The following is a 14,161-nucleotide window of genomic DNA, read 5'->3' as shown; positions in this document are numbered from 1 at the left end:
GTATACTGCGCTGTACACTATATACCGGTGATGTATATCCTCTGTATACTGCGCTGTACACTATATACCGGTGATGTATATCCTCTGTATACTGCGCTGTACACTATATACCGGTGATGTATATCCTCTGTATACTGCGCTGTACACTATATACCGGTGATTTATATCCTCTGTATACTGCGCTGTACACTATATACCGGTGATGTATATCCTCTGTATACTGCGCTGTACACTATATACCGGTGATGTATATCCTCTGTATACTGCGCTGTACACTATATACCGGTGATGTATATCCTCTGTATACTGCGCTGTACACTATATACCGGTGATGTATATCCTCAGTATACTGCGCTGTACACTATATACCGGTGATGTATATCCTCCGTATACTGCGCTGTATACTATATACCGGTGTATATCTTCTGTACACTGCACTATATACCGGTGATGTATATCCTCTGTATACTGCACTGTACACTATATACCGGTGATGTATATCCTCTGTATACTGCACTGTACACTATATACCGGTGATGTATATCCTCTGTATACTGCGCTGTACACCATACAGTATACCGGTGATGTATATCCTCTGTATACTGCGCTGTACACCATACAGTATACCGGTGATGTATATCCTCTGTATACTGCGCTGTACACCATACAGTATACCGGTGATGTATATCCTCTGTATACTGCGCTGTACACCATACAGTATACCGGTGATGTATATCCTCTGTATACTGCGCTGTACACTATATACCGGTGATGTATATCCTCTGTATACTGTGCTGTATACTATATACAGGTGATGTATATCCTCTGTATACTGCGCTGTACACTATACAGTATACCGGTGATGTATATCCTCTGTATACTGCGCTGTACACTATATACCGGTGATGTATATCCTCTGTATACTGTGCTGTATACTATATACAGGTGATGTATATCCTCTGTATACTGCGCTGTACACTATACAGTATACCGGTGATGTATATCCTCTGTATACTGCGCTGTACACTATATACCGGTGATGTATATCCTCTGTATACTGTGCTGTATACTATATACAGGTGATGTATATCCTCTGTATACTGCGCTGTACACTATACAGTATACCGGTGATGTATATCCTCTGTATACTGCGCTGTACACTATATACCGGTGATGTATATCCTCTGTATACTGTGCTGTATACTATATACAGGTGATGTATGTCATCTGTATACTGCGCTGTACACTATACAGTATACCGGTGATGTATATCCTCTGTATACTGCGCTGTATACTATATACAGGTGATGTATGTCCTCTGTATACTGCGCTGTATACTATATACAGGTGATGTATGTCCTCTGTATACTGCGCTGTACACTATACACCGGTGATGTATGTCCTCTGTATACTGCACTGTACACTATATACCGGTGATGTATATCCTCTGTATACTGCGCTGTACACTATACACCGGTGATGTATGTCCTCTGTATACTGCGCTGTACACTATACACCGGTGATGTATGTCCTCTGTATATAGTATATCCTGGTGACATGTATACATATCAGCGGACACCATTCACCTATATTCGATCTATAGCACGTGTAGCAGCAGCTCCTGTGCCCGCACCACCTGCCCCCGGTGTCTCCCCCATCCCCGGCCGTTAGCCTGACCTGCACCCCGGTGTAGTGCTGGAAGAAGAAGAGCACCATGCTCTGGTAGACGTTGTACAGCCGGTCGTCCCACCGCCGGTATACGCTTTCCGGCAGCACCGCGCTCAGGGCCCTCCAGCAGCCCCATGCCAGCAAGTAGGTGGGCGCCGTGCCCAGCATGACAGTGGCGGGGAGCATGTACCGCAGGGAGTAGGTGTGCAGGACGGCGGAGAGCAGCATGGTGCCGGTCAGTCCTCACCCGGAGGAGACACTTTTGCCCTACACTGCACCTACTGACACCCGGCAACACGTGAGGGGGAGGGGCCGGGGTGGAGACCCCGTGCTGCTGGCTGACAGCTGATTGAACGGAGCAGCTGCATTGCCCGCACTGATGGAGATATGGCACACATGTGCCTGCACTCATCACTGTGAGGCGAGGTCGCCGGGCTGAAGACCGGGTCACTAGCTTCATAGCATGTTCACTGATCACCGCAGCAAAGGCGGAGCGTCAGGAGGCAGGATGGCGAGCGCAGTGACGTCACACGTCTGAGTATTGGGCGCCATTTTTGTTACTGGATGCAGTCCCTGCCTTAGGAGGGTACAGTTAGAAAACTTATGGGCCATGAAGATAAGGTTATATCACGTGCACACTGAGTCTTTGGAGCAGAAACTCCACTTTTTTGAGGAGGATTTGGAGAATTTCTGCTCCATAACTTCCTCAAAAACCTCAGTGTGCACCTACTGGTAGAGGACAGTTGTTAGGGTATGTTCACACACAGCTACAGGGACTGGAGTAAGATTTTTGGTGTAAAGAACACCGCATCTCGTCAGGAATTGCAAAAAATTTCAGTTGCAAAAATGTAGCAACTTATCAAAGTGCTTTACGCCTCTCATGAAGACACTGAGGAAGCAGGGACCACTTCTTTAAGGAGATTTGAGCTTCTGAGGGGGATTTATGTAGTTTCCGCTCAATGGCGATGTGTACACGGCGTCTCTTAGATGCCAGCCTTGCCCCGAGCTTTCCAGGCGAAGCTGCTTCAGGAACAACTGACGTGTCTCTGGGCAGCGCTCCTCCGCCAGCGTCTTTTCCTTTATACCTTCAATAAGAGAACAGAAGCCACCTGAAGAATTAACACGTTTCTTCTTTTATCCGCTCCTAGTTTCCAAACCCTGAAGCCGAAAAAAGAAGCAACAAAATACTGAATATGTGCACAGCAATGTCGCTTTTACATTGCTGTGCATTATGTCCATTTTTTGCGGTGCTTTCTCTTGTAGATTCCAGACGTCCTGAAGTGTCTTTTATGACGTCAATTGTGGCAAATTTTTCTTAAAAGTCTGAAGAATGACTCTTAGCCACTTCATGGCTTTAGAAGCCTGGAGCAGTTAAAAGAAGTTACTAAAACAGAACATATTTACAACAAGGCGTTTTGACATTGCAGTGCATATATTATTTTTTTTTGTTTTTTAGCACTGTTTCAGGCGGGTCCAGGAGGAATCTACCTGTTAAATACATTGTGTGTACCCTTAAAGGAAATCTGTCACCAGTGGCTTGCTACCCTATCTGAAAGAAGCATGATATAGGAGCAGAGACCCTGATTCCAGTGATGTATCACTTACTGCTCTGCTTGCTGTCATTTTGATAAAATAATTGTTTTATTCGCTACACATCTAGCAGTTCTCTGAATGCTGAGCTCTCTATAACCCCGCCAACACCACTGATTGGCCGTTCACTGCCCATGTACAGTGTACACCGAAAGCTGCCAATCAGTGGTGGGAGGTAGGGTTATACCGAGCTTATGAATATGGACGACTACCTGGCAGCTGGTATACTAGTCCTCTAGTGATGATCTCCTGCTGATAAAACAGTGATTTCATTTGTATCAAAACTACACTAAGCAGCCCAGCAAGTGACACATCTTTGGAATCAGGGACTTTGTCTCTACATCATGTTGCTCTCAGATTAGGAGGCAAAAACCTGGTGACAGATTCCCTTTAACCCCTTCATGACCGATGACGTATATTTACTAGTGTTGAGCGAACGTGCTCGGGTAAGGCGTTATCTGAGCATGCACGTGTGCTAACAGAGTGTCTTCAGCGTGCTCGAAAAATATGTTTCCGTCACCACGGCTGCATGTCTCACTGTGTTAGACAGCAGCTACACATGCAGGGATTGCTTGTTTGTTAGGATCCGAGATCTACCCGCGGCTGTTAACAAGTTAAATACCACTGTCAATCACTGATTTAAAGCGCAGTCCTGCAGCTAGTCACAAGTCCCGCCCATCGGCGCCCCTGTCACGTCATGGGTTGTCATGTCATCTGGGGGTCTACAGAAGACCCCCGTGCTTGTCATTGTGAATCTCCCGTGAACACCAGCTCATGGCCAGCGTTCATAGATCGTGATTTTTGCTATACATAGCAGTCCGATCTTTGAAAGTATAAAGTAAATTAAATTAATCAGATTAGTAAACGGTGTAACAAGAAAAAAAAATCTAAACTGCAGAATTACATTAAAATTGCAATAAAATGCAATAACAGGCGATCAAAGTATCATATCTACCTCAAAATGGCATCAATAAAAACGTCAGCTCAGGGCATAAAAAATAAGCCCTCACCCACCCGAAAAATGAAAACGCTACGGGTCTTGGAAAATGGCGACAAACGCAAAAACTTTTTTTCATACACATTTCGATTTTTTTTTTCAGTATTTAAATAAAAAAGAAATTATATATGTTTGGTATCTGCATACTCGTAATGACCTGGGGAATCATATTACCATGTCGGTTTTTCCATATAGTGAACATGGTAAATAAAAAATAAAAAAAAACTATTGTGGAATTGAACTTGTTTTTGCAATTTCACCGCACTTGGAATTGTTTTTCCATTTTTCAGTACAAGATATGGTAAACTCAATGGTGTCATTCAAAAGTGCAACTCGTCCCGCAAAAAACAAGCCCTCGTATGGCCATATTGACGGAAAAATAAAAAAAGTTATGGCTCTTGAAAGAAGGGAAGGAAAAAACGAAAAAATGGAAAATCTCCGGGGATGAAAAGGTTAAGTAGCTTCCTATTGAATGCCACTATTAACACTTTAATGCAAAATCATGTTGGCATTAGGGGATGTGGTGCATTCTGCTATACATACTGTATACTGTACATGATTTTCATTAAACTATCACATCATGAATTTGCACTGTGACCGTTTAATGAAAACCGCTATCCTGGACACCGGAGACCTGCAGGTACCATAGTGACATAAAAAAAAAATTGAAAATAAGTTGATAAAAAATGTATTTAAAAAAAGTTTTATCACTGAAAATGTCATCTTATCCCACAAAAAAACAAGCTCTCAGCTGTCATGGCAAAAAAAATGTAAAAAATGACAGTTCTCAGAAAATGGCCTTGTTAAAACCAATATTTTTTGTAAAAATAATGTTTTTTAGTGTCCAAAAGTAACAAAGCATAAAAAAAACCTACATAAATCTAGTATTGCTGTAATTGTATTGGCCCAAAAAACAACACTGTCTTATCACTTTCACCGTACAGTGAACAGAGTGAAAAAATAAAACAACTAGTGAGTTGCAGCTTTCTATTCATTCTGTGACAAAAAAACCTGAATAAAAAGCGATCAAAAAATGTTATGTATCCGAAAATGGCAACAATAAAAATTTCTACTTATCCAACAAATAACAAGTCCTCACTAAGGTGAGTAATCAGTCAATGAAAAAAATGCATCAAAGACACATACGAGACTGTAATTTTGGGAGGGAAACCTGCAGGTAGTCTGTGCATTGCAGTCCGAATATGGACTATGAACCCGGCCCTACTGGTAGCTCAATTGCCCTGGAAAAGCGACATAGCGTCCAAAAACCAATCCAGCAAAATCTGAGCTCCCAAATTCAAATGGCTTCCACTCTTCTCTGAGCCCCACAATGTGCCTAAACCTCAGTTAGCGTTAACATTCACACCATTGGTGAAGCGAGGAGAAACAATTTAATGTACACGGTGCATGTCTCCAGAATCACAAGTTTTGCACCAAGTATTGGGCACTAAGGTGGCATATTTGTAATTTTCACTCTTCAACATCCATACTATGAGCCCGATTAATCAAAACTGGCATTGTTCATGCCGGTCTTGAGTGGGAGTGCTGGAGGCAGACGCACCTGATTCACGCCTTTTCATGAATTTGTAGCGTATGACAAGTGGCGTGCTCCTCTGTGCGTTATGCCAGGAATCTCACTCCACTCCTGACTAGGGTGAGATTTCTAGCACTGGAATCGCCACAGCTTGTCATGAATCAGATGAGCTGTAGATCGCACCTCCGTCCCAAAACCAGGTCTGTCCATTTTGGTGGAGCTTGGAGAAACCTGCAAGAAAACACCTAAAGTTGCAAGATTTAGGTGCAACTCCAAGTTGCATATGACGGAACTGTACGTCATATGTCAGTAAGGGGTTGTCCTTTAGCAAACAACCCCTTTTAAATATTTTTTTTAAAAAAAGTATTTATTGGAAGGATATTCAAAAGGCATGTCGGACCAAAACATTTGGGTTGACATTCGAGCTATTTGTGTAGTTGTATAGCGTGTAGCCAAGGGTATGTGCACACATTCAGTATAATGTATCCACAGCCCCCTATACAGTATGATGTCCTCACAGCCCCCAGTATAATATCCTCCCTAGCCCCCTATACATTATAATATCCCCCACAGCCCAGGTATAATGTCCTCCACAGCCCACCATATAATATGATGTCCTCACAATCGAGGTATAACGTACCCCACAACCTCCATATAATGTGATGTCTACACAGCCCAGGTATAATGTCCCCCATAGTCCCCCATATAATATAATGTCCCCACAGTCCAGGTATAATGTTCCCCACAACCACCCCATATAATATGATGTCCCCACGGCCCAGTTACAATGTCCCCCACAGCCCTCCATATAATGTGATATCTCCACAGCTCAGGTATAATGTACCCCACAGCCCCCATATAATATAATGTCCCCACAGTCCAGGTATATTGTCCCCCACAACCACCCCATAGAATATGATGTCCCCACAGCCCAGGTATAATGTCCCCCACAACCCCCCATATAATGTGATGTCTCCACAGCCCAGGTATAATGTCCCCCACATCCTCCTATACGTTAGGTGTCATAAACTCACCTAATCCAGGCTCCCCGTCCACCGTGGTCGCCGTTTCCTCTTCTATCTGGTATAGGAGTGTGCACTGGACAGCATGAGGCAGTGATGTCCCCTTCGTGGTGCCATTCTTTCAAGCCAGAAGAAGTCTGTGTCCTACTGGAGTTACCATTGGAGCTGGAAGCTCTTTAGAGCTATTCTGCTCCTGTCCCAGGCTGTGCTACATCAATTGTATTTGTGTCTTGAAGACGCAAATAGAATTGAGTGCAGGAATGGAACGACGGCCAGGATCCTGGTGGTGAACGGTGATAGTGACTCATTGATACTGCTCACCTGTGCGCCTACACCACAGCCGTTAGGTGGCGGCCACAGGCACAGCACTCTCAGGTGTTTGGTATTTTTACCCTGTGCTCAGCTGAGGGAAACAAGAGGTAGCACCCTAGGCTGGTGCCCTTCCTACCCCTTGTCTCGATCCTGCCACATACACATTAACAGAAAGCCACCACTTATTGAAGGTCCATTCAGAAACGAATGGTATAAAGTTTCGTGTTGGTATTTTTGCTAGGGTGATATCAGAAAGCTCTATGTCAGTTAATGGCACAGTGCACAGCCAATACCTGTCAGTGGGCTGTGATACGTGGCACGTGTGCCTTAGGGTTAGAAGCTGTAGAACAACAAAATATCAACCAAGAGGAGGCCGTAGTTATAGTGTTTGAGCATAAATCTTAGGGATGTAGTGTTTCCCTTGGCTTCCAGAAGTTGTCCTATATATGTGCGTCTACTCTGTTCTTGTTGCTGGTAATTAGAATAATGTGTTCTCTACGTGACTTGTTTATGCTTATAAAAGGTTGTTTTTAATAGATATTGTTATTTACAACCATAGACATAGATAATGTCTGTAAAACGCTGTGGAATTAATGACGCTATATAAGTGAGTAAAATAAATAAATATGTTTACATTTTTTAAAGAGACCACAACAGTCTCTGTTAGAAAAATACACATGTGTAATAAATACACATATTGTACGTGTAAGTGTGCTTTCACACTGCATTCGTTCGTCCCCACATTCAGTGGCCCTGTGGGTGGTTACGTCCGAACCACCTGCAAATAGCTGGTGGAGACCTCCCTAATCTTGCAAGAGCAAGAAACAAATTGAATACAAACACATGGGCCATGCACACGGTGAACAAGTCTGTAGGACAGTGTTCACACCACCAAAAGACTTAAAAACACAAGGACACAGTAAAACAAACGTATAAAAATACTCTGTTGTAAAAAAGTAACAGTAAACAGCAAGTGCTAGTAAAAAGGTGATAAAAAACAGAGTATTTGGTTGACATGTTTTTTGCAAAAAATGTATACTAAGCCGCTTCTTGTGTTTTTCAGTCTTTTGGTGTGCCGTCCTAAAGAGTCCCCGGCCAATGGCCGGAGGACTTCCCCTATATAAGGCACCTCCTCCAAAATGGAGGTGCCTGTGCAAGATTGTTGTTTGTGTGCTAACACTCTCCTCAGTCCTCAGGTTCCAGTACCCACCAGCTTGTCTATCAGCCATGCCCGCCTGCCTGTCAATCAGCCGTGCTCGCTAGCCTATCAGCCGTGCCCGCCAGCCTGTCTATCTGCCGTACCCGCCTGCATGTCTATCTGCCGTACCCGCCTGCATGTTTATCTGCCGTGCCTGTCTACCCGTATCACCTTCCTGTCTACCAGCCATGCTCATCTGCTGTGCCTGTCGGCCTCGTCCATCAGTCCCGTGGGAGTCACCTGCTCTCACACAGGGTCGGTCCCAGAGTGGCACCTGGTTCACCTTCCCGGTCCCTGGATCCGTAACAGTTTGCACAGGCCATGGAATCCGGTGGCTCCCAGGCTCCTTCGCTCTCAGACCTGTACCAAGAGGTCTCTCGCCAGAGAGCCCAGCAGGATACTATCCTGTCCTATCTGTGGACAGTCAACTCCCGCCTGGACGCGCTGTCCACCCTGACTGTGTCCGCCTCCAACCGAGCACCACCCGCTCCGGCGGAACCTCAACCCAGTGGCACTGTGGTGTCCGGCTTTGGACCCCGGCTTTCTGCGCCTTCACGTTTTGGTGGTGACCCTGCCCTATGTCAGAGCTTCATAAATCAGTGCACGCTGCACTTTGAGCTCCTGGCATACCAGCTCACCTCCGACCGGGCCAAGGTGGCATACATCATGTCTCACCTCACCGGAGAGACGTTGGCGTGGCTTAACCCTCTGTGGGAGAGAGGGGATACTCTGGTATCCGATCTATAGGCCTTCCTCGCGGCTTTCCGGAAGGTTTTCGATGAGCCTGGAAGAAGATCTTCGACTGTCTCCTCTCTTCTCCGACTCCGCCAAGGGAGTCTCTCTGTGGGACAGTATGCCGTGCGTTTCCACACCCTCGCATCTGAACTTGCCTGGAACAATGAGGCTCTGGTGTCCACCTTTTGGGAGGGCCTTTCCGGACGGATCAAGGATGAGCTAGCCTGTTGTGACATACCTCCCTCTCTGGATGACCTGGTGTCATTAGCTACCCGGATTGACATCCGTTTTCAGGAGCGTTCTAAGGAGACGACCCATGAGAGAAGACCCCTGCGCCTCGCACCAACCTTCCAAAGGCCAGTCTCGCAACCAGCCAGCATTTCCCCCAGTGTCATTTCTATGCAAATAGACCAAGTTAAGATGGTCAAGTCTCGCCAGGAGTCCGCCGCGCCGAGGGGAGTTGCTTCTACTGTGGCAGTATAGAGCATCAGATCCGCTCCTGTCCGGTGAGACCGGGAAACTCCAGTGCCTAGGACCACTCGGAGAGGTCGTCCTAGGCAAAAGTTCTTCCTCTCCGCCCTTGACTCTGTCCGTTTCAGTTACCAGTGATGAGACCCGCTTCTTCGAGACTGCCTATCTGGATTTCTGAGCCGCTGGGAATCTCATTCAACAGGCCATTGTGGAGCGTTATCAGATTCCTACCATACATCTGGCTGATCCTTTAGCGGTTTCCTTTGTGGATGGAAAGCTTCTCTCTGAGACCATCCTGTTTGTCACTGAGACTGTAACTCTTCAGGTGGGAATGCTACATTCGGAGAAGATCTCCTTTTACGTGCTGTCCGGTCTCTCTCATCCCCTTCTGCTTGGTTACAGAGACATGAGCCCATCCTGAATTGGAGCTCGGGTGAGGTGCTCCGTTGGGGTCAGGAATGTCATAAGTCCTATCTGTTTCCGGTTCGTCCTGCTCGACCTCCGTCTACTCCAGCTAACCTACCTGGCCTGCCGGCACCCTACTGGTGATATGCGGACTTCTTTGATAAAAAGGAGGCAGAGACACTACCACCTCATAGGCCATATGATTGCCCCATCGACCTAATACTGGTGATTCACCTCCTCGCAGGCGAATCTACCCCTTGTCGCTGGCCAGGACCCATGCTATGTCTGAATACATAGAGGAGAATCTTGCTAGGGGATTTATCCAGAAATGCACCTCTCCGGCTGGAGCAGGTTTCTTCTTCGTCAAGAAGAAAGACGGCTCTCTTCATCCATGTGTTGACTATAGGGGTCTAAACCAGATTACCATCAAAAATAAGTACCCCCTGCCTCTCATCTCGGAGCTGTTTGACCGCCTGAAAGGCGCGAAGATCTTCACTAAGCTCGATCTTCGTGGGGCGTACAATCTGGTCCGGATTCGCCAGGGAGACGAGTGGAAGACGGTATTCAACACTCGGGATGATCATTACGATTACCGCGCGATGCCCTTCCGTCTCTGTCATGCTCCAGCCATCTTCCAGGAGTTAGTAAACGACATCTTCCGAGATCCCCTATATTCCTGTGTGGTGGTGTACCTGGACGATATCTTGGTGTTCTCCCCTGATCTGCCCTCTCACCGGAGGGATGTTCGTCAGGTACTACTGCGGCTTTGGAAGAATCGCCTGTACGCTAAGTGCGAGAAATGCCTCTTTGAGCAGACCTCCCTACCATTTCTGGGATATATCATCTCTGAGACCGGACTGCGGATGGATCCCGAGAAGGTGTCTGCTGTCTTAAAGTGGTCCCGACCCGAGGTGTTGATGGCTATTCAGCGGTTTCTGGGATTCGCTAACTATTACCGCCTCTTCATTCCTCATTTCTCCTCCCGGACTGCTCCCATCTCTGCTCTCACCTGTAAAGGAGCAAATCCCAAGGAATGGACTTCCGAGGTGGAAAATGCCTTTGTTTCTCTTAAGCAAGCCTTCTCCTCCGCTCCAGTGCTACATCGTCCTGATTGCAATAAACAGTTCTTCCTGGAGGTTGATGTCTCTTCCTCCGGGGCTGGAGCAGTGCTCACCCAGAAATCCTCGTCCGGGCGAATGGTGACCTGCGGCTTCTCCAAACTCTTTTCTTCGTCCGAGCGCAATTACTCCATAGGAGATAGAGAACTGCTGGCCATCAAATTAGCGCTGGAGGAGTGGCGCTACTTGCTTGAGGGGGCTCTGCACTCGGTGGTCATCTACATTGACCATAAAAACCTCGCTTACTTGCAGACCGCCCAAAGACTAAATCCGCGTCAGGCCAGATGGCCTTCGTTCTTTGCTCGTTTCTGCTTCTCTCTCCATTACCGCCCGGCAGACAAGAATATTAAAGCTGACGCTCTATCCCGCTCTTTTCTGTCTACCGACCAAGAGGAGGAGCCTCTATGCATCATTGACCCCGCCAGAATAATGACTGTTGCTCCGTTCGACCTGTCTCATTTACCTCCTGGTAAGACCTTTGTAGCGGCTCAGGATCGGAAGAGGGTCTTACTCTGGGGTCATTCGTCTAACCTGGCTGGTCATGCCGGCCCGAGGAAGATGCTTCTGCTCATTGCCCGACATTATTGGTGGCCCACCACGCGCAAGGATGTTGCAGATTTTGTTGCAGCTTGTTCCTCTTGTGCCCGTAACAAGATACCTAGGCAACTTCCAGCTTCTTCTTCCTCTTCCCGTGCCTTCTGCTCCTTGGCAACACATTGCTTTGGACTTCATCACTGATATCTCGGTATCTTCCGGTTCTACCGTCATTTGGGTGGTCGCTGACCACTTCTCCAAGATGGCTCACTTCATCCCTCTGCCTGGTCTTCATCCACACCTGTGCTGGCTAAGGACTTCATCCATCACATCTTTCGTCTCCACGGCTTACCCCTACACATTGTCTCGAACCGAGGAGTTCTGTTCACTTCTCGCTTCTGGAGAGCCACAAGCAAGCTGCTGGATGTCTCTTTGGACTTTTCTTCTGCCTATCATCCTCAGTCCAATGTTCAAGTGAAACGTATTAATCAGATCCTTACCAGTTTTCTTCGGCACTTTGTCAACGCTTACCATAGCGATTGGGTAGAACTCGTGCCTTGGGCCGAGTTTTCTTATAACAACCATGTGAGTGAGTCCTCTGCTAAGTCTCCGTTTTTTGTGGTTTACGGTCGACACCCCCGAATTCCGTTTTCCGTCTCTTCTTCAGTGGACAATCCTGCCGCGGAGTCTCTCATCAGTGAATTTTCGGTGATTTGGGAAGACACTAGATCTGCGCTTCTTCAGTCCTCCAAGCAGATGAAGAAACATTCTGATAAGAGACATCTGGATCCGCCTCTATATCGTCCGGGAGACAAGGTCTGGCTTTCCTCCAAATATGTCAGTCTCAAGATACCATCATATAAGTTGGGCCCGCGGTTCTTCGGTCCTTTCGAGATTCTGAACCAAATAAATCCAGTGGCGTACAAGCTGAAACTCCCTGCCTCCTTACGGATTCCCAATTCCTTTCATGTGTCTCTCCTCAAGCCTGTTGTCCTTAATCCTTTCTTTGACGATCCAGGTACCACTCCAGCTCCAGTCTCCTCAGAGGATGTCTTTGAGGTAGAGAACATTTTGGCCATCAAGAGGGTAAGAGGAATGACCTTCTTTCTTGTGGATTGGAAGGGGTTTGGTCCTGAGGAGAGGTCTTGGGAGCCCAGGGAGAACATTTATGGGAGAAGAGGGGGCGTAAAGGGGGGGGGGTACTGTAGCATCGGCGTCTCTGCCTCCTGCCGGGCAGAGACGCTGATCACCTCACCGCCGCGGTCCCGGTCCGTCATCCTCCGGCTCCCCTCCTGAGCATGCCCGGGGTGCGCGCACCGCGTGCAGTTCCCCAGGCACTATGCTTAAAGCTTGCGCTCCCTCCCTCTTAAAGGGGCCGCGCACGCCGTCCTAAAGAGTCCCCGGCCAATGGCCGGAGGACTTCCCCTATATAAGGCACCTCCTCCAAAATGGAGGTGCCTGTGCAAGATTGTTTGTGTGCTAACACTCTCCTCAGCCCTCAGGTTCCAGTACCCGCCAGCCTATCAGCCGTGCCCGCCAGCCTGTGTATCAGCCGTGCCCGCCAGCCTGTCTATCAGCCATGCCCGCCTGCCTATCAGTCGAGCCAGCCTGCCTGTCTATCTGCCATGCCCACCAGCCTGCCTATCGGCCGTGCCTGTCTACCCGTATCACCTGCCTGTCTACCAGCCATGCTCATCTGCTGTGCCTGTCGGCCTCGTCCATTAGTCCCGTGGGAGTCACCTGCTCTCACACAGGGTCAGTCCCAGAGTGGCGCCTGGTTCACCTTCCCGGTCCCTCCTTGGTTCACGGAGTCGACTAAGCCGCCGTGTGGCCAGGGTCGGTCCGGGTAGGCACTTAGTTACGCCCCTCTGTTCCCTCCTTGTATCACAACACAGAGGTTCCACTATCCGGATCCGTAACATACAGATTTCAATGAAGACAAATATGAATGAACAGTATAGAGATCTTTCAAATTTTCTTTTCACACCTAGGCCTACAACCATGACAGGGAGCATTTTCTATGTCTAGAAGAAAGAAGGTTTCACCGTCGGCGTAGAGGGGGATTCTTTACTGTCGAACTCTGCTACTCCATTTTGTGGTAATTATTTAATTGAACACGTTCTTGAGGAGTTTAGATACCTTTCTTGAAAAATAGATTATTGCAACACCAGATTCTGGAGATGAGGTGTTGATTCATGGTTTTAGTCCAACTGTTATATTTGGAGTCAGGAAGGAATGTCTTCAATAATATTACTAATAGTGGGTAAGTAGCATCCACGGTTCTTGCCTTCCACTGAATCAACATGGTACTATTTGAAGTTGGACTTTTAACTTTATCAAATACATAACCATATAGTGGTGAACGTCTCAGGATTACAAAATACAGACTATGTTGATAAAGGACATTAGTAAAGTAGGTGATATGATGCAGGTCCCACTAAGTAACAGAAGGAACAAATTTAAAGCAGATATGCAATTACTAATTAGGGAAGGCAATTAGTGCTAGAGCAAAATATTTTCATTAGTCATTTTTGGTTGAAATCATAGGAGGGATATATTTACAGGGATAATTAGGGG

At 47.0% G+C, this 14,161-nt stretch overlaps 1 protein-coding gene across 1 annotated transcript in view; it reads right to left on the bottom strand.

Moving 5' to 3' along the window:
* The window catches only part of AGPAT5 (1-acylglycerol-3-phosphate O-acyltransferase 5), a 79,573-nt gene extending 77,573 nt beyond the window's left edge, over nucleotides 1-2,000 (bottom strand). The window contains exon 1 of the mRNA XM_073675398.1: nucleotides 1,678-2,000. Within this exon, the coding sequence (XP_073531499.1) occupies nucleotides 1,678-1,896 (219 nt within the window). The 5' untranslated portion in view covers nucleotides 1,897-2,000. The remainder of the gene's footprint in view (nucleotides 1-1,677) is intronic.
* Nucleotides 2,001-14,161: the final 12,161 nt, after the last annotated feature.

This window comes from Phyllobates terribilis, unplaced genomic scaffold (assembly GCF_046119375.1).
Source record: "Phyllobates terribilis strain yellow unplaced genomic scaffold, ASM4611937v1 Scaffold_3__8_contigs__length_932513732, whole genome shotgun sequence".
Classification (NCBI taxonomy): Eukaryota; Metazoa; Chordata; class Amphibia; order Anura; family Dendrobatidae; genus Phyllobates; species Phyllobates terribilis.
This window is presented reverse-complemented; position numbering and strand designations above follow the sequence as displayed.